At 37.9% G+C, this 18,481-nt stretch overlaps 1 protein-coding gene across 1 annotated transcript; it reads left to right on the forward strand.

Moving 5' to 3' along the window:
• Positions 1–8,977: 8,977 nt before the first annotated feature.
• Positions 8,978–14,132, forward strand: LOC120077514 (gamma carbonic anhydrase 1, mitochondrial-like). Its single transcript, XM_039034655.2, has 5 exons — positions 8,978–9,220; positions 11,559–11,702; positions 12,612–12,737; positions 12,823–12,974; positions 13,454–14,132. The coding sequence occupies exons 1-5, from the start codon at positions 9,106–9,108 to the stop codon at positions 13,730–13,732; spliced, it is 816 nt and encodes a 271-aa protein (XP_038890583.1). The 5' UTR covers positions 8,978–9,105; the 3' UTR covers positions 13,733–14,132.
• Positions 14,133–18,481: the final 4,349 nt, after the last annotated feature.

Here is an 18,481-nt window from a genome sequence, read left to right on the forward strand (position 1 = left end):
TGGACATGGAGTCGAAGAAAACAGAGAAATGCATTAAAAACAAATTGTATTAATTCCTTAATCACAAAATGTCATACAATACAATATAAGAAAATAAAGGAAAATGAAATGACCGACTGGAAGCAAAGACTTGCTTCCAGGGGATGTGCGTCAAGGTTGTCGGTGGTGCCATGGATGAACAGTGGAGCTGACTCTCCTGAGATTTAGCTCCCGTCAAAGGCTCTGGTCGTCACACGAAATGGATGAAGGAGGTAAAGAACTCTCAAGCATCCTCTCACACATTTTGTCTGGATCACAAGGATCCGCCCTAGGCAAACCTCAGGCGAAAACCTTGGATTCAACCTTGGGCGAAATACTTGGATAACTTGAATTTCTGCTTATCGGCTTCTATTTATAGAGCTTGGATCACCGACGACATTAATGGACTGCTCTAAGTCTGACATTCGGCGCGTTAGTCCTTTTCTGAACCTCTGCCGCTAACGGCGTGGTAGGTGAAATGTCAGCATCAGGTTATGATTTTCTCGAGGTAGATACATTGATCCGTTCATTCCACCAACATTGCGTTAATCCCATTAGTATGTGTTGTCATGTAGCCGCAATCATTCAATGACCGCATTCGTTAAATACCACAACTCTACACCATGACCGCAATCGTTTGACGAGTGCAACTCCCATGCGATGGACGCATACGGCTGATCATCGCAACATCCATGCGTTGATCGACATGTTTGCCTTTGCAATGGAGTGTTTCTCCGCATGCGGTCGTCTATGCGGTGGTCCGGTTTCCGCATTTGCGTACACTTCCTGTATTAGCTACAAAAATAGAACATTGAATGCATAATAATGCATAATAACGGGTTAGCCGAGATTCATCATGTTGATCGATGCAAGCTCACTTTCTCGTGAATTCCTAGAACAATTGCCGCATATTCTGCTTAACAACCTTCATAATTCTAAGTAAAATGCCTAAGATGACATGCATTTCTGCATGTCATCACATACCCATAAAAAAGAAGTAGAAGTCATTTCCAGCTAGACGATCCAACATTTGGTCAATAAAAGGTAAAGGGAAATGATCTTTCTTTGTTGCTGCATTTAGTTTGTGGTAGTCCATGAAAATACACCATTCGGCGATGGTCTTTTGCGGTATCAGTTCATTATTTGCATTAGGGACTACCGTCATCCCTCCTTTCTTCGGCACACACTGCACGGGACTGACCCATGTGCTGTCTACTATTGGATAGATGATGCCCGCATCTAACCACTTGATTATCTCCTTCTTTACGACCTCTTTCATCACAAGGTTGAGTCTACACTGATGTTCGATCGATCCTTTGTGGTTCTCTTTGAGACGAATTCTATGTATACAGTATGCGGGGCTAATTCCTCGAATGTCTGCAAGCGTCCAACCGATTGCTTTTACATTTTTTCTCAAAATTCTCAGCAGCGCATTCTCTTGGTCTTCATTAGTGCAGAGGAAATGATTATCGGTAGATTCTCATTGGCCCCAGAAATGCATACTTTAGGTGGTTAGGAAGGGTTTTCAGCTCTATTGTTGGTGGTTTTTCTAAGGACGGTTGCATTGTTTTTCTTTCTTCATTCACTGTCGGCTCAAATTCTTGGGTCCCGATCATCTCATCTTCCTTGTTTGTTTTTTCTGTGATCACATTGCATGCAACAATGGATGTGGTCGCATCCTCATCTTTGTTTTCATCTTCAGGCTACTCTTCTTCATTCAAACTTTGTTCATCGTCGGATTCATTAAGGTCTTCTTCATTAGGATATTTCATGGCACAGATGATGTCAAACTTGTGCTTCTGTCCATTCACGCTCAAGGTGATCTCTTCTTTGTGGACATCAATCTGGGCACGACCGGTTGATAAAAATGATCGCCCCAGGATGATGGGCACATCTTTGTCTGCTTCATAGTCTAAGATGATGAAGTTTGCTGGCAATATAAATTTGTCGATTGTAACCAGCACGTCCTTCACCTTCCTCTCTAGATGCACCAGAGATCTATTGACTAATTAGAGAGTCACTGTCATGGGCGCAAGTTGCCCCACATTCAGCTGCTTAAAAGTAGACAGAGGCATCAAGTTAATGCTAGCTCCAAGATCGCATAGCGCTTGCCCGAGGTACAATCCTCCAATGGAGCAAGGTATAGTAAAATACCCAGGATCGCGCATCTTTGGTGGGATTATAGATTTTGAGCTCTGCGTCAAAGCCACCGTGGTGAACTTACTAGTGCCTCTCTTCTTTGTCACCATATCCTTTAGAAACTTCGCATATGCAGGCATCTTCTCAATTGCTTCAATGAACGAAATATTAATATGTAATTGTTTTAACATATTCATGAAGCGTTGGTACTGTACCTCGCCATTTTTCTTCTTTTTGAGTCTCTATAGGAAAGGTGGCAACTGTACTCTCACGGTCCCCTGTTCTTTTGGCTCTAAGGTGGACACAATCTCTGGCTCTATCGCTTCTTTTTCTCCTTCCTCTTCTCGAGTCACCGCAATCTCTGGTTCCAGCGCAATTAGAGCAGTCCGACTAGGCTTCTTCTTCTCCCCTACCACAGTCTTTCCACTCTACAATGTCACCACTTGACATTGCTCTTTACCCGTACCCCTGGGTTGTGTGGGAGTTCTGTTGAACTCGGAAGGGCCTTTGTGGTATGTTCTTGAGTTCTCCCGCAATCTGGCTATCTGTATTTCCAGGTTGCATATAGACGTCGCTTGGTTTTGAAGCACAGTTTCGTTCTTCTCAATATATTGCTTCAACAAACTTTCCAAAGAGGAAGATTGCGGCGCCTGCGAACTGCTGGCTTGATTACTTGTCTGACTGTTGCTTCGCGGGAAAAATCCGGTTGGCCCTTTTTTTTGCGCCACTGATTGGAAATTTTGCTTCTGATTTTTCCATGCAAAGTTGGGGTGGTTTCTCCACCCAGAGTTGTACGTGTTAGAAAACGAGTTATTCTTCACAAAATAAATTGACTATGGGTTTTGTGGGCATTCCTCCATTGTGTGTCCTTCACCACAAGTAACATACCTTGCGGTCATTTGGTTGATTGCATTCACTTGCCCACTATGTGTTGTTGGGCTGTTGATTGCGATTCCCTGTATCAAGTTCATCATCGCAATCATATGACTCTGAAGGGATGCGATAACACCATTGTTAAGGTCATTATCTTTTATTCTCAATCTTTGATCACTCTCTCTTCAGTCCTCTTGATTTTTAGAGATGCAATCAAGGATGTTCTTAGCCTCATCATATGTTTTATCTAGCAGACCTCCAGCGGCTGCAGCATTGGTGGCGGTCTGCGAAACAGGGTTTAATTTATGATAAAAGATCTGGTAATCCGTTGTGCGGGCAGTCTCTTACCAGCCTCTTAAACCTCGCCCAAGCATCGGTGAGCGATTCGTCCATGTCCTGTTCAAAATTGGTTATTAATTTCCTTTTCCTAGCATTCTCAGTTGGTGGGAAATATTTCTTCATAAACTTCTCTACCACTTGCTCCCATGAAGTAATCTCCCCCGGTTCGAGAGAGTATATCCATTTTCGTGCCTGATCACACAACAAAAATGGAAACAAAGTTAGTCAAACTTCTTCGTAGAGATATTTGGGAACACAAAAGTGTTGCAGATTTCTATGAAGCTTCGGAGGTGGGCGCAGCTCCTCGCCACGCCTTCCTGTAAACTGTCCAACAGTCTGGATCATCCGCAGCATCACTGGTTTCATTTCAAATCTCGATCCATCAAGCGTGGGCCTCATGATTCCTGGGGAGAAATCGTAGAGTTGAGCGATGCATAGTCCTGAATTGGCCTATTACGATCGTTCACCAATAGAATGGGATTCGCCATGACGTTATTTTCATTTGGTGCTCCATTTCTAGGTTGTTCCGCCATGTTGTCTTTATCTAGTTGTTGTTGTTGGCGACTATCTTTCAATCTTCGTTGGAACGTTCTTTCGATCTCTGGGTCGTAATTTGCCAGAGATTGAAAGCTGAAAAGAAATCAGAAAAATTACCGTTAGCACACTAAATTGCGGAAGTCCCCGGCAATGACGCCAAAAACTTGATGCGTTATTTTATGCGGTGAATTAATGAAAGGAATTATGGTGATGGAAAATGTGTTGTGCAACAAGTTTTCTCAGCAGAATCCAAGTATAAATCCTATTGAGTTTCCTGGTAAGTCCAGGGTTGAACTCAGGGACTAAGGAAAATAATATGCGGTAATAATTTTTAAGATCACTTTGCGGTAACAAATAAATTAATAGTTTAGTTGGTTTGTTGGTTGAAGTATAAAAAGTGTGCGGAGGATTTGAGAAAAGATTGATTATGCGCCGATACACTGAGTATGCGGAAGAACGGGTTGAGAAGGTCTTTAGCTAGCGTTTCCTGAGGATGCGTTCAAACTATGTGATCATGCTACACTCATGCGACATTAAATCATTCCAATGCAAATGCGGTAACTCCTAATTCTAGGACGCATGCGATGAATGCGATAATGTTCATAGAGCTTATTCCTAAGTCTTTACTTCTTGCCTATGCGATGATGCAAGATGCACACAAAGACAAGATGACCGCGTATAATCATAACCTATCTCTAAGATGCATGCGATGCGTTAATAGCAAACAGTGCTTATTCCTAAGCTTTTATCTCTTGATTATGCGTTTCTAATCTGACTCTCCCGAGCTTAGATTCTAACCTGACTTTTCCAAGCCTAGATTCTATCCTTAGACTAGCCTCCAGAGTATCTTTAATAGACGAATGATGTATACATAATACAAGATAATCGCATAGAATGAAGATCCCCAATTATGCTAGCTAAGTGCTTCTCAACTCATTCGACAGATTTAGCTACTCATGCGTACTGTATAGAGAGTGAACAAATATAAATATGTAAATTCCATATCTATAGATAAGTTCAGAGTACAAAATGGCAGTGGAAGATAAGGGTAGAGAGCCTGATAGCAATTCCTTGCTTCCCAAGACTTTTACACTGTTACTCTATTCTGCTCAAAAGATGTTCCTGCTTCCACAGGAGTTGGCCCTCTCTCTGATCTCGACGCTTCCGACACTTTTCCAAGTTCACCAAAACGATCTCTCGGTACAATCTCACTTCCCTCGCTTCCGCCTTCTAAGTAAAAAAAAAAAAAACTATGAATAAGGCTACTTATATCTAAAGGGAAAATTCTCTAATTGAGCGTACTCCTTCACTGAATGTGGCCTCTGGTATTTATAGAGCTTTCGGGGTGAAAGACTTCTTCTCTCTTATGATTGCATTGATGGGATGATATTAATTCTCTATCTGATGCGCCGAATATTTGTCACCGAAAAGTTGAGTGTACTTGCTACAGTAGTTCGTTAACGGCTTGTAAACTTAATTCGGAATTGACCATCATCAGCTTTCTATCCCATCGTGATTTATTACGCTTTTCACTCGGATGCACCCACCAAGTTGCACTGGCTCTATGCGGCAACCTTCTTAAGCAGATATTTGCGAGCGCAAATGACCGCATAGCCTTGCGTTAACCCAATCTTTTGATGCGCTCGACCGTTGATTTCTTTGGATCGCATTTTCTGTCTTGCGTCAACGCATATTCTGCACAAAAATACACAAGTTAGCTATTTTGATGCGATGGACGCATGCGACCGCAATATTGTGAACTTAATGCTTTTGGACACAATTTTGCATACTTTTATCAACGTAAACCTGCATTGTTTAATAACTTAGTACTGTAATAACGTGCATTTCTGCCCGTTATCACCGAAATTTGAATCATTTGTATTAGAATCAATAGATCGCCCGGATGTCAACAATTCACTGCAGTTTTGCCGATTATGTCCGTAGTTCTTACACCTACCACATTTTATTTGTCTGCATTGTTCTCCTCTTGATGGTATTCTTTGTAGTCTTTGTCGCCCGACCTGTACCACTCTTCTAGGAGGTGCAATATTCTTTTTCACATATCCCGGAGGTCTCTTCCATTCAGATATGTGACCAAGTGGATTTATAGGCTCTGCATAAGTAGCCATGAGGGACTCAACGCTATAGAATGGACTGCACAAACCATGGATGGGGATGCTTCGTTCTCGTGCAGCCACAATCGCATGCCAACATGGGATACCGAGTAAGTCAAATTCCTTGTATGTGCATTCCTTCGTATGGAGGTTCAAAATACCGTCCAATCGATTGTCCCGCACATGGATCCTATAACAATCAATCAGCTCAACTCGATATCGTCTACCTTTGTCACACTCAGTTGCTAATCAATTTTTACAGTAGTCTAAGTGTGACGTCGTTCGAGATGCCCAATAATTTCTCCATTCATAAAACCATGACTGGATGAGGCCTCGAACGTGTTCCAACAAGTACATTATGGGCAACTGTCGATATTCTTTGGTCAATGAATTGAAACGCTCTGCACTATTGGACGTCATGTTATCGTATCTTTGTTCTGTTTAGTAAACAGCGCCCACCTTTCAATACCAATATCCTCCAAATATTTCGATACTACACCATTTCGAAAAGTACATAATTGGTCCTAGTGTGCTTAGAACTCTGACATGCGAAATGCCCTGGCTGCATCCTTGAACATCCCAACAATCGTGCTGTCCTTAAAGTTGGAAAGAATATTATTCTCTAGGTGGTAGGTGCACAATCCATGAAATGTTGTGGGAAAAACTACACGAATGGTATTGCCAATAGATACCACGTGATCGGACACAAACACCAAGTTAGGGGGTTCTTAAATGGCACATTTCAAGTTCGACATAAACCACTTCCAAGCTCGATTAGTTTCATTGTCCACTATGACATATGCTAGTGGGTAAACTTGGTTGTTGCTATCCATGAAGATGCCGACCAACATGGTCCCTTTGTATTTTCCTTTCAGATGCGATCCATCAACAATTATCATAAGTCGACAACTTGAAAAACCTCTAATACAAGGTCCTAATGCCATAAATATGTACTTGAAATGGACATCATTTTCAAGTTCGATTTCAAACCTTGTACCTAGATTCTCCATCTTTAACGCTTCACCATATGCATGTAAAACAGCGTACGACTCTTCTGGGGTACCCCTAGCGAGAGCATAAGCGGTTTCCGTTGCACGCCACACCTTATCATACTTATGTTTACGCCGTACTCTTTCCTCATATCCTCGACGATATGACGAGGTTTATAAACACGTCCTATGCCTGTAAACTTGTTTTTGATTAGTTCACCAACTACCATAGTCGTTGCTTCTCTATGGTCATGATTTAAAATTCCAATAGAACATGTGTGCGACCGCATATACTTCGTGATCTAATATGTCACACCCTGGAATTTTAACTGCACGAATGCTTCACTTACAATTATCCTCTATACATTTAACCGTAAACAAAGACTTAGTTGACTTCCTTACCTTATGTTCAAAATTATTGTTTATGCACAGAATAGACAATCTCATTTTTAAATCACTCTTACTCAAAAAAATTTGACCAACTTCAACATCTATCTCGGATGAAGAGGTGCCAGACATAATAAATTCTCCTCTACGACATGAAGACATGGAATTCAATCCTGCTGATCTCTCAGTAACAACCACTGTAGGTTTATGCACCTCTGAAGGACCACAGTCCATAGAATTTAATCCTACTAATCTTTCATTATCAACCACGAAAGGATCATGTCCTTCTGAAGGACCACAATCCATAAAATTCAAGCCTGCTGATCTCTCATTACCAGGCACAGGTCTATTACATTGAGTTTCTCTTTCCAAGTCCACTGCACGAATGCTGTCATTGTCTATTGATAATGTTGATGGTTGAGTGTTCATAGATAATGGAATATCACCCTCTTCTCGATTAAGCTCATATGATGCCTCGTATTGTCTGTCTACACCTATACCATTATCACTCATATTCACATTTTCGTCGTGGTATAATTTTAGTGTTACATATAGCTAAACTGTAGAAAGATCGTCCCAACAAAGAAGGAAGTAAACATCACCGTCATTCTGTATGTACTGTGGAGGGGCATCAAAGTCAAGCTTATATTTAACTTTCATAACAACATCAAACTATGAGCAACTTACATTTGCAATCCTATAAATGTGAGCTTTAAGTTCTTCATGCTTCAAGGTAATAGGCATAACGATTCCTATTAACTCGCCTCCAACATACAAATTTTGGTTCTCATCCCAATGACCTCCGTATCGAATTAGTACACACTTTTATGTCATCCTACAAAGCAAGAGAACATTTTTTATTAAGCAGATAGTAATACACATGGATCTCTCTTGCTGTCGATCCCACGTGCTCTCGCTCCCAATTTCTCTCGCTCTCGCTCAATCTCACTCTTTCATTGTCGCTCAATGTCGTTTTCTTCACATTTCTCTTTATCCATCTTTCTCACACCCCTTTCGTTATGCTATTTTACAATGTCTATTTACATACCTGTTTTGAGACCACGTTTCTACAAACACCAATGAGACCAAGTTCAAGAAAAGTTTGTTCCATTCTGAAAAACCCGTTCTGAAAACTCCGTTTGGTTCCGAAAAACTCCTCTCTAGAAAACCTCGTGCAATAAATCTCTGTTCAACAAAACGACAATTCAGATGAAGTTTAGATTTTAAAGAATACACCATTTTGCTGTGTGTTAACGATTTTAAGTTGTAGACAAATTTCGTGAAAATTGTCAAATCAAGCATACAGTGACAAACAATTACATCACGATGAAAGATAAACAGACAGCGAGAGCGAGATTAGCGAAGCGAGAACGAAACAGTTATCAGGGGCAATTTTTGTAATCTCATCCCGTGATGACGTAAGCAGGGGGTCAATTAACATTATTTTTTAAAAATGGGTCATTTGACATTTTATATCAAAAAATTGGGTCATCCGTACAAATTTCCCTATTATTGACACCCATTTTGTTTTTCTTCTTTTTTTTTTTTTTTTTTTTTTGGTTTAATTTAACCCCCCCAAAAAAAAAAAAAAAAAAAAAAAAACGAAGAACTCTTCAGCTATGCCCTCTTCCTTCTGAATCCTACATTTCCTCCATCTGTAATAGCAAAAGATTGAAGACTGACGAGAGGACGAAGAGCAGGTGTGGAAGATGGGAACATTGGGAAAGGCAATCTACACCGTCGGATTCTGGATCCGGGAGACCGGCCAAGCCCTCGATCGTCTTGGTTGCCGCCTCCAAGGGAATTACTACTTTCAAGAACAACGTAATCTTCTTAATTACCACATTCTACATTATGATCTTCCAAGTTTCTCCATTTTTAGATTGCTATTAAGATTGTCTTTGTTTTCCCACTGATTTTAATTTGATGGAATCATTTGGGCTATGCGATGCAACGGAAAAGATATTCATGCTTCGTAACTTTTGTTTGCCATTTTCCTGGGCACAAACTGCAATGTATATTTTTTGGGTTTTTCTAGGAAATTCTCTTTCGAATGCCCTTTTACGTTTGCCTGGAATTGACATTCAAACGATAATTTTCGTTTGTTGGAGTTGGACATTATTTGTAGAAGGCATGTACTTAGATATTGTATCGTGATTTTCTGACTTGAAGATATGAACTGCTATAGTCTTATCATTGCTTAAGAGGAATGTGCATTTGTGTTTATGTTTGTCTAGAGAAACTGCTTTTGTGGGGGTGTTGTTGGTATAATTACTTTTCTCTTTTTAGCGTGTCTGTCTCGGTTTGCAAGAACGTTGAAAAGCTCATAAGAGACTTCCTTTGGGAAGGAGTGGAGGAAGGGAAAGGGTGTCATTTGGTTAGTTGGGATGTTGTGGGGAAATCCGTGGACTGGGGGGTTGGAGCTCGAAAATTTCAGGTTACCCAACAAAGCCCTGTTGGCTAAATCATTGCGGCATTTTGCCTTTGAGCCCGAATCCTTGTGATAAAGAATTATTATGAGCAAACATGGTCCCCACCCACGAGGTTAAAGGCACGTATCGAAATCTGTGGAAGGATATTTCTCTCCAGCTCCCTTCCTTTTTCCATCTTGTTTTTTGTGTTGTGGGGGATGACAAGGAAACATATTTTTTAGAAGACCATTGGGTGGGGGATAGACCCTTCGCCTCGGTGTTTCCTCAATTATATCATTTGTCCACTCTTAAAAATTTTGTCGTGCTGGTCTTTTTGGTTTGGCCGGGGAATTCTGTTTCTTTTTCCTTTGATTTTCGTTGGCCATTTACCATTAGGAAAACGGTGGATATGGTCTCTCTTATTTTCTTGGTGGAGGGTTTTGACTTTAGGCTTGGGAGAAGAGATGTTCATGTTTGGAGTCCAAACCCTTTGAAGGGCTTTTATTGTAAGTTATTCTTTAGGATTTTATTGGATTCCTTTCCTGTTATTGAGTTGGTCTTTAATGTTTTGTGGAGGATCAAGATTTCAAAGAAAGTCAAGTTCTTTGTCAGGCAAGTTTTGCTTGGTCGCGTTAATACGTTGGATAAGCTGATGAGAAAAATGCCTTCATCAATGGGTCCTTTTTGTTGTATCCTTTGTTGGAAGGCAGAGAAAAACCTTGATCACCTTCTCTGGGAGTGTCAGTATGCAAGTTCTGTTTGGAATGATCTCTTTTAGGAGTTTGATATCTCGCTGGCTTGGTAGAGGGATGTTCATTTGATGATCGAGGAGTTCCTCCTCCATCCAATTTTAAAAGAGAAAGACGATTTTCTTTTGTTGGCGGGAGTGTGTGCGATTTTGTGGGATCTTTGGGGGTAGAGGAACAACAGAGTGTTCCGTGGTGTGGAGAGACTCTGGTGAAGTCAGGTTTGATCGTTGGTGAGGTTTCATGTTTCTCTTTAGGCCGTGGTTTCGAAGTACTTAGTTGGAAACCCTTTCTTTTTAGTGGGTTTGGGGTTTTTATTTATTTATTGTTATTATTATTATTGTTATTTTTAATGCCCTTGTTATTCTTTCATTTTTTTCTCAATGGAATCAGTTTCTATAAAAAAAATCGATTTATCTTAATAATGATGCCAACCCGCTGATACAGATTATTGACATCCTGACAGTATTTCAATCCTTGATTATTCCATAGTGTGAGGATTATATTAGTTTGTTTGTACACGATATAGCTGTTTGTGATGATGAATCTGGATGTTGAGATCTTGAGAGGAGTTTAACTTTAATCAATCTTTCATTGTGTGATAATACGTCCTTTTGTCCCTCCTTTTTTCTTTTCAACTAGTACCTCCAATATTGAGAATTCCTATGTCAAAGAAAATAGATTATAAACTAAAGACTGTTGCAAAACACTTGCAAACAAGGGCTGTTGCAAAATGCTTCTTAGAAGGACACGGAAAATGCAATTAGCAAACAATGACCTCCACCATCATTTCTAATTCAACTTTGTCATGTATATAATCAATACTTGACTGAGGTTTTATAATATACACTGCAACATTCTATATGCCCTGGATTCATCTGTTGAACCCTAGTTTTTGCTGTGCTACATATGAATTTGTGCAACTATGGGAAGGCTTTTGGTTTGAACTCTTTATAAGTATAATTTTCAGATGACATTATCTAATTCTTATTCTTATTTCTTTAGTATCTAGGCATAGGACGCTCATGAACATATTTGACAAGGCTCCTGTGGTTGATAAGGATGCATTTGTGGCACCTAGCGCATCTATCATTGGTGATGTACAGGTGGGACGAGGGTCCTCTATTTGGTATGGGTGTGTTTTGAGAGGTAAGCTTAATATTAACTATTTGAAGATGTTCATGTTGTTTCATTCTTTACGTCTGGTACTATGTTAATTTTGACGTCATCCCTCTTCTTAGACTACTTTTTCTGATTCCAAAGTTCCTGACTGTGGACTTTACATGTTATACAAATAGTGTTTAATAGTATCTCATCCATTTATCTTGACTTGAAATAGCAATCTTTTTATATATTTGGCTTTTGAAATTCACTTGATTGAATGTTTTGCAAGCCTGTTGAAGTAATGGTCTCCCAACGCTGGAGAAAATCTGATGAAAGCATGTCTGGTAAATAATGTTTGAAAATATGATAATCTGAATAGTAGACTGAGGCAAGAATATTAGAAGGAAAAGGTTAAAGAAGAAATGTTGTGATAATATGATAGGATACGAAGCTCTCTCTTCTGAAATCCATTGAGGAGACTGCAAAAAAAAAAAAAAAAAAAAAAAAAAGGAAAGATAATGTGATGGGAGCAAAAGTTAATTGGGTTGCTGCATTGATGATTTTTAGGTTGTATGCCATGGCCGGGAAAATTCCTTGTGTGACAAGTGTAGGATAAATTTTAGGTTCTAGGTTGTGCATAAGTATGAGGTCATGCAACTATTGAAATTCCATTTGCTGCATTCTTGCTTGTTAGTAATTACAAATTTTTGAGGAATAATACCTTTTCTGGGGACTGTAACTGGTGTTTTGTGTGAGCATGACCACTCTGTTGCTTGGCAGATAATAAGTTGAGTCAGCTCTTCTTTTTGCCTAAATTTGTTTGGTGAGAACCGTTAGTTTACCTTGGAACAACCATTTGCCAGTAATTTGTTTAACCAGTTTGCTTTTCTTCTTTCCCCATCTTCTCTCACATCATTCCTTTATATTAGTGTCTAACGATAAATTCTTGTGAAGGTGATGTTAACAGCATCAGTGTTGGTTCCGGAACTAACATACAAGACAACTCTTTAGTTCACGTAGCAAAATCCAATTTGAGTGGAAAGGTTTTACCAACTATCATTGGAGATAATGTTACTGTTGGTGAGTGATATCATTTTCTTTTTAATGATATTAGCATCTATCACTCGATGTGCATGTGTTATGGTTTCAAATTTTAACTAGACAGGTCACAGTGCTGTGTTACATGGATGTACTATTGAGGACGAGGCATTTGTGGGGATGGGAGCAACATTGCTTGATGGAGTGTACGTAGAAAAGCATGCAATGGTTGCTGCTGGAGCACTTGTGAGGCAGAATACAAGGATCCCATGTGGAGAGGTCTCTCAATACTACATTTTACTTTGATATCAGTGTATTTATCTGGTCTTGAATATAGTTGAATTGATACGGTTTTTACTTGGCTCCCACAATTCCAGGATTGGTGGCACAGTTGTCTGTTTCTAACGGAAATTTATTTTTGTTTGTTTGTCTGATTGAGAGAATGGTGTTATACGTCCCCCGTTATCAATTAGGACGAACATTAAAGGGGTTAGGTCAAGTGTGCGAGCTTATCTGTTTTGAGGTGTGGATTCATGTAGTTGCTAGTCTGGTACAATGTGGGTAAGATGGGTGTAAAAGAATATAGACTTAGCATAGAGTGATAAGCGGGTCTTTTTGGTTTTCTTGCTTAATTATTGGCAAGAGAGTATAGGACTTCTCAAATCTACCTTGGATGTTTACCTTCTTTATTATAGTTAGTAGTTGGGCTCCATCATATGATTGAAAGAAATTATTAACTTTCAGCAATGCAATTACAGGTATGGGGAGGCAATCCAGCCAAATTCCTGAGGAAGCTAACAGAAGAAGAGATGGCCTTTATCTCCCAGTCGGCCATCAATTATTCCAACTTATCACAGGTTCATGCAGCAGAAAACATAAAGAGCTTTGATGAAATTGAATTTGAAAAAGTCCTTCGCAAAAAGTTTGCTCGTCGTGATGAAGATTATGATTCAATGCTGGGCGTTGTTCGTGAAACCCCCCCAGAGCTTGTCCTTCCAGATAACATACTGGCCGACAAAGTACCAAAATCTTCTTAGACAAATTTCTGATGTAGGTGACCAACCACATAAAATTCTTGCCCTTTGAAATGTTGTGCTGATATTCATAAAAGACGCAACCTTCACATCTCAAATAATGTATGGAGGTTGAATGAAAGAGTGAACGCCATTAATCACGGACAATGTCCTATGGCCACAACTCTATTCAATCATCCTCTCTGAAACCCCATTTTCTCTTCATCTTGAGAAATCAGGCACAGTGAGACATCATAACTTTGGATGTTTTAATCATCTTGAAGCCATCCTTGGATTTGTTTCCCAGGTCTTGAAAATTTCATTTGCTATTACATTTTGGAAATAAAGAACAATGGAAACATGTGTATTTTCACTTTAACAGTCTTCCTGATTCCTTTTTTATATGGATCAGATACTTCATTCATCTAATGTGTATCTAATATGCAACTGATGACAGTGGAGACCTTAAAGATCATAATCACCATGCTTTTTTTTTCTGTCAGTGGATCTAATCTTTGAATTGAAACAGGGAACTTTGCTTGGATTGATGCACCCTGATGCATCAGTTTCATTAAGGAAGGTTTAGATGAACCTATCATATCCACAGTGTTTCATGTTAGTGTGATATGAATATATTAGGCAGCCAACTGTAAAGGTCTCAGGTGAAGCAAACGTATGGCTAGGGGAACTGCAGAAAGACGGAAGGGGGGATGTTCTTGCTATGGTTTTTCTGGTTGAGAAGGGAATGAATGGGCCAATCTGTTTGTCTGCCTTATTTGGTGAATAATGGTGCATTAAGAAAAAGAAAGAAAAAAAACCCTAGAGCCCTTAATCCACTGAAAGGAATGTCAATTATTAAAGCCACTTACTTTTCCTATTAAGATCCCCACTTCATCTCCCTCAGTGGCAAAGTTGATTAAAAGTACATTTTGATTTGACATGGATTCAAGAGCTCCAATTTGATCCCAAAGACTTTTTTGCTTTTTTATTTTTCCTCCCAAAAAAGACCATTTATTATTCTTCGCAAGGTGGCTGAAAAAATGTCAGCCGTATAAATCCCCTCTAAAGTCTTTAGGTTCAATTTGATAATTATTTTGTTTTTTGTTTTTGGTTTTTGAAAGTTAGGCATATTTTCTTCTATTTCTTATAATAATTTACATTTTTCTTAAGTACAATGGTCAAATTCTTAGTCAAATTTCAAAAACAAAAATAAGTTTTTAAAAGTTACTTTTTCAAGTTTCCAAATTTTGGCTTGATTTTTTAAACCATTAATAAAAAATAGATTACAAAAGAAGAAATTTGGAGGTGGAAGTAGCCTCTATAGACTTAATTTTCGAAAATGAAAAACCACGAAATGGTTACCAAACGATGTTTTTAGTTTTTAGTTTTTAAAAATTAAGTCTATAAACACTCGTTAAACCTCTAAGTTTCTTATTTTGTTATATATATCAATATTAAAAAAAAAAAAAAAACTAAGCCACAATTTGAGAATTAAAAAAAGTAATTTTTAAAAATTTGCATTTGTTATTGAAATTTGGCTAAGAATTCAAATCTCGTATTGAAGAAAGAAGTAAATCATTGTAAGAAATTGAGAGTAAATAGATTTAATTAAAAAAATAAAAAAACGAAATGATTACGCAGAACTTGAATTCTTAATCTCCTTTTGCACCAAAATCAAACTTGTATTGAGGATTGAGATATTTGTTATAATGATGCAAATATTAATTGGTAAAAATGAAAGATGGTAAGAGTGATTGAAAGAGGAATTTGATTTTTGAAAGGAAGAGAAAAGTAGTGATGTTGAAAAAGTTGTGGAGTTTAGTAAATTGGGACCAAAATGTGAGGAGAAAGACAAAAGATGAAGAAAAAGAATCATAAGTGACAAATGGGCAGTTGGGCATTGTATGTGTACTCCAAGAAGCAAAACCAAAACATTGGCCATTGGCCATTTCAAACTTATTATCATAAACAGACAAAACATCCAATTCAAAAGAAAGCAAAAGAAAAACATTTTCATTTTGGTATTTTCCATTGTTCATTGTGTTTAACTTGTTGCTCCAATTTGGCCGTACTGCTTCTAGTGGACGTTGACCACCTATCCTCAAAGACTTGTTCTCCCATGTTTTCTTTTCAATTATTATAATTATTACTTTAACAATATGTGGGGAAGATCCAACGGTCACATTTGAAAGTTGATGATATAAGTTTACGTCGATTGAGTTATGTTTAAGTTGGTGTCCTTCTTTTTCCTTTGCTTCTTTACTCAATTCTAATGTCATTTGTGCCATCTCCATTTATAACTTTTCAGTTTCGTCCCGACTGTTTAATTAAACCTTATGAATATTACTAATACAACTTTAATATATCCAACTACGCTAATAAACTTATACCAATTCATTACTATGAAAATAGAATGCGAGTCATCGAGTATATCCTAACAACTTGTTAGGACAAATTGAAAGTGTAATAATTGGTTAAGCAATAGAAATCAAACCTGATAACTATTTGGTTTTTTGTTGTTTGAAAATTAAGCTTGTTTTCGTTTAATTGCTTATAATGTTTTACATCTTTTTTAAGTAAAATAATTAGATTTTCAGCCAAATTCAAACAACAAAAATAAGTTTTTTAAAATTACTTTTTTCGTTTTCAAAACTTGGTTTTGTTTTTTAAAATATTGGTAAAAATTAGATGATCAAATAAAAAATTTAGAAGTGGAAATAGTAGTTATATACTTAATTTTAAAAAACTAAAACCCAAATGAAATGGTAATGGGACCTTAATGACTTCAATAACAAATTTGAAATTAACCTTGTATATTCAAAAAACGAAAAGAAAAAGAATAAAATTACCAGCATGATTATATATCAATTGGTTACAAGATATGAATTTTCACTCTCTATTTATAACGTTAGCATGAGAATTCTCCGAAAGAGAGATCTCTCTACACAATTTAAAAAAGACACAAGTCAAGTTGTTCTAATACCAAGATGAAGTTTTACTAGTTAATTTTTGTGTTCCAAATTTTATTGTCTTCATTTAATTCTTCTATTATTTTTCTGTTTATACATGTGATAGTACTGAGAGGTTTTTGTTTTTGTTTTTGTTTTTTTTTCAACAATAGTTGTCTAACCCAAAACACGTCTTAAAATTCAAAATCTAAGGTCGCGTTTACCAAACCTTAATGAAAATTAGGATAATTGTAATGGAATTTGAAAAAACAAAAACGCATAACCAGCCAATTGTAAACATATGATGATGGATACAATGATGATAACAAAAGAAATGACACAAAAGAAACAAGTAGAGAAGAGAGATAACACACAGTATGTTAACCTAATTCCGTATAGTTTTACCTACATCTTGGGGGCACAAAGCCCAAATTAAAGAGAAGCTCAGTATAATTCAGAAGGTTTACAAGAGGAATAACTTAACTGATAGAACCACTATCATGTATTATAGTAAACTTTAGATAGGCAATTTGTTTAGACTCTCCCTAAACTTGTTGCCACCTATCTCAAGATTTTTTTCTCAGCCTAGGCTTTATTGATTTTGTATGTTTATGTTCCCCCTAAACTCAATGCTTCTATTGAAGGATTCATGCATGCATGATAATAGGATTACAGACCTCTTCGTTTCTTTTCTTTTCAGTAACGATCATGTACCACAAAAGAACCACACACACCATTCAGTGTCGTCTCACCAAAAAAACTCAAAGAGACATTCTCAGACTTCCTTTTATAATAGTATCAACAAGGAAGATACAAACAAGGAAACCAACAAGACTAGAACCATTCCAAAAATAACCAATCGAACAGTCCAAAGGAAATCAACCGAAAAAGATCCAATATTTCACAAAAGGAAAATTTGCATGCCAAATAAAAACAATAACAATCTCCCCTTTTGGCATAACAATTTTCTTTTGTTGGCCATCATTAACAATATCAAGGCAATAGAAACCAATAAAAACAGTAACCAACCCTTAAAACAACAACAACCCACCATAAAATCAAAACCAAACCACAAAACCAGAAACAACCACACTCCCCCTTGATTGCTAGTAGAAGAAAATCAAGCATGTGGAGAGGAAGGGCGCTGTGAAGTAGAAAGGGCATCATCAAGGGTAACGACAAGCTTAACAACTGAACCAGAATATCCACAGTTGTCCATCAATTTGTAAGAGAATGAATTATGCCGCTCAAAGTTATGGACTCAGAAGATTGTACTTATAAAATACGAGTGTCAAGATCAGAAGGAATCAATAGGCCACCTTCAGGAGCTCGAAGATCATCAGGCACGAGTATGTCATCAGCTCTAGAAGGCTGAATGTTGTGCATAATGTCAGGGACAAGGGATCCTTGAAAAAGTTTATAGCTTAGATTGATACACTTGGTTGTAGGACCTGGAGCATCCATAATAGTAAGAATGGTTGGGCAATGAGAGAGCATAACACCACACAGAAGAAGGGGAAAACAAATAGGTAATTTGATAAAAAAATTCAATATGTCGCAACACTTGATTGTAGACAAAGATGCCAAAATTGAAACGAGAACCAATGCCAATTTGGTATAACAGACTTTTCAGTGACGGAGACATGCCAGAACCGTGTGTAGAAGGACACCAGTTAGCAATACCAATCTTCTGAAGTATTGCATATTTCACACTCAAGATGGCAGCAGACAACTAACCAGAAGAAGGCCAAAAAGAATATATGCCTCTAGTGAGCTCAGTCACAAAGCTTATATGGAAGGATGTGGAGCACAAATGACTGGGGTA

Source organism: Benincasa hispida, chromosome 1 (genome assembly GCF_027475165.1).
Source record: "Benincasa hispida cultivar pf3 chromosome 1, pf3_genome.v1.1, whole genome shotgun sequence".
Lineage (NCBI taxonomy): Eukaryota > Viridiplantae > Streptophyta > Magnoliopsida > Cucurbitales > Cucurbitaceae > Benincasa > Benincasa hispida.

Coding starts and splice junctions, on each gene's coding strand:
- LOC120077514 (XM_039034655.2), top strand. CDS start 9,106: ATGGGAACATTGGGAAAGGCAATCTACACCGTCGGATTCTGGATCCGG. Junction 12,738..12,822: donor TGGAGATAATGTTACTGTTG/GTGAGTGATATC, acceptor TTAACTAGACAG/GTCACAGTGCTGTGTTACAT. Junction 12,975..13,453: donor CAAGGATCCCATGTGGAGAG/GTCTCTCAATAC, acceptor ATGCAATTACAG/GTATGGGGAGGCAATCCAGC.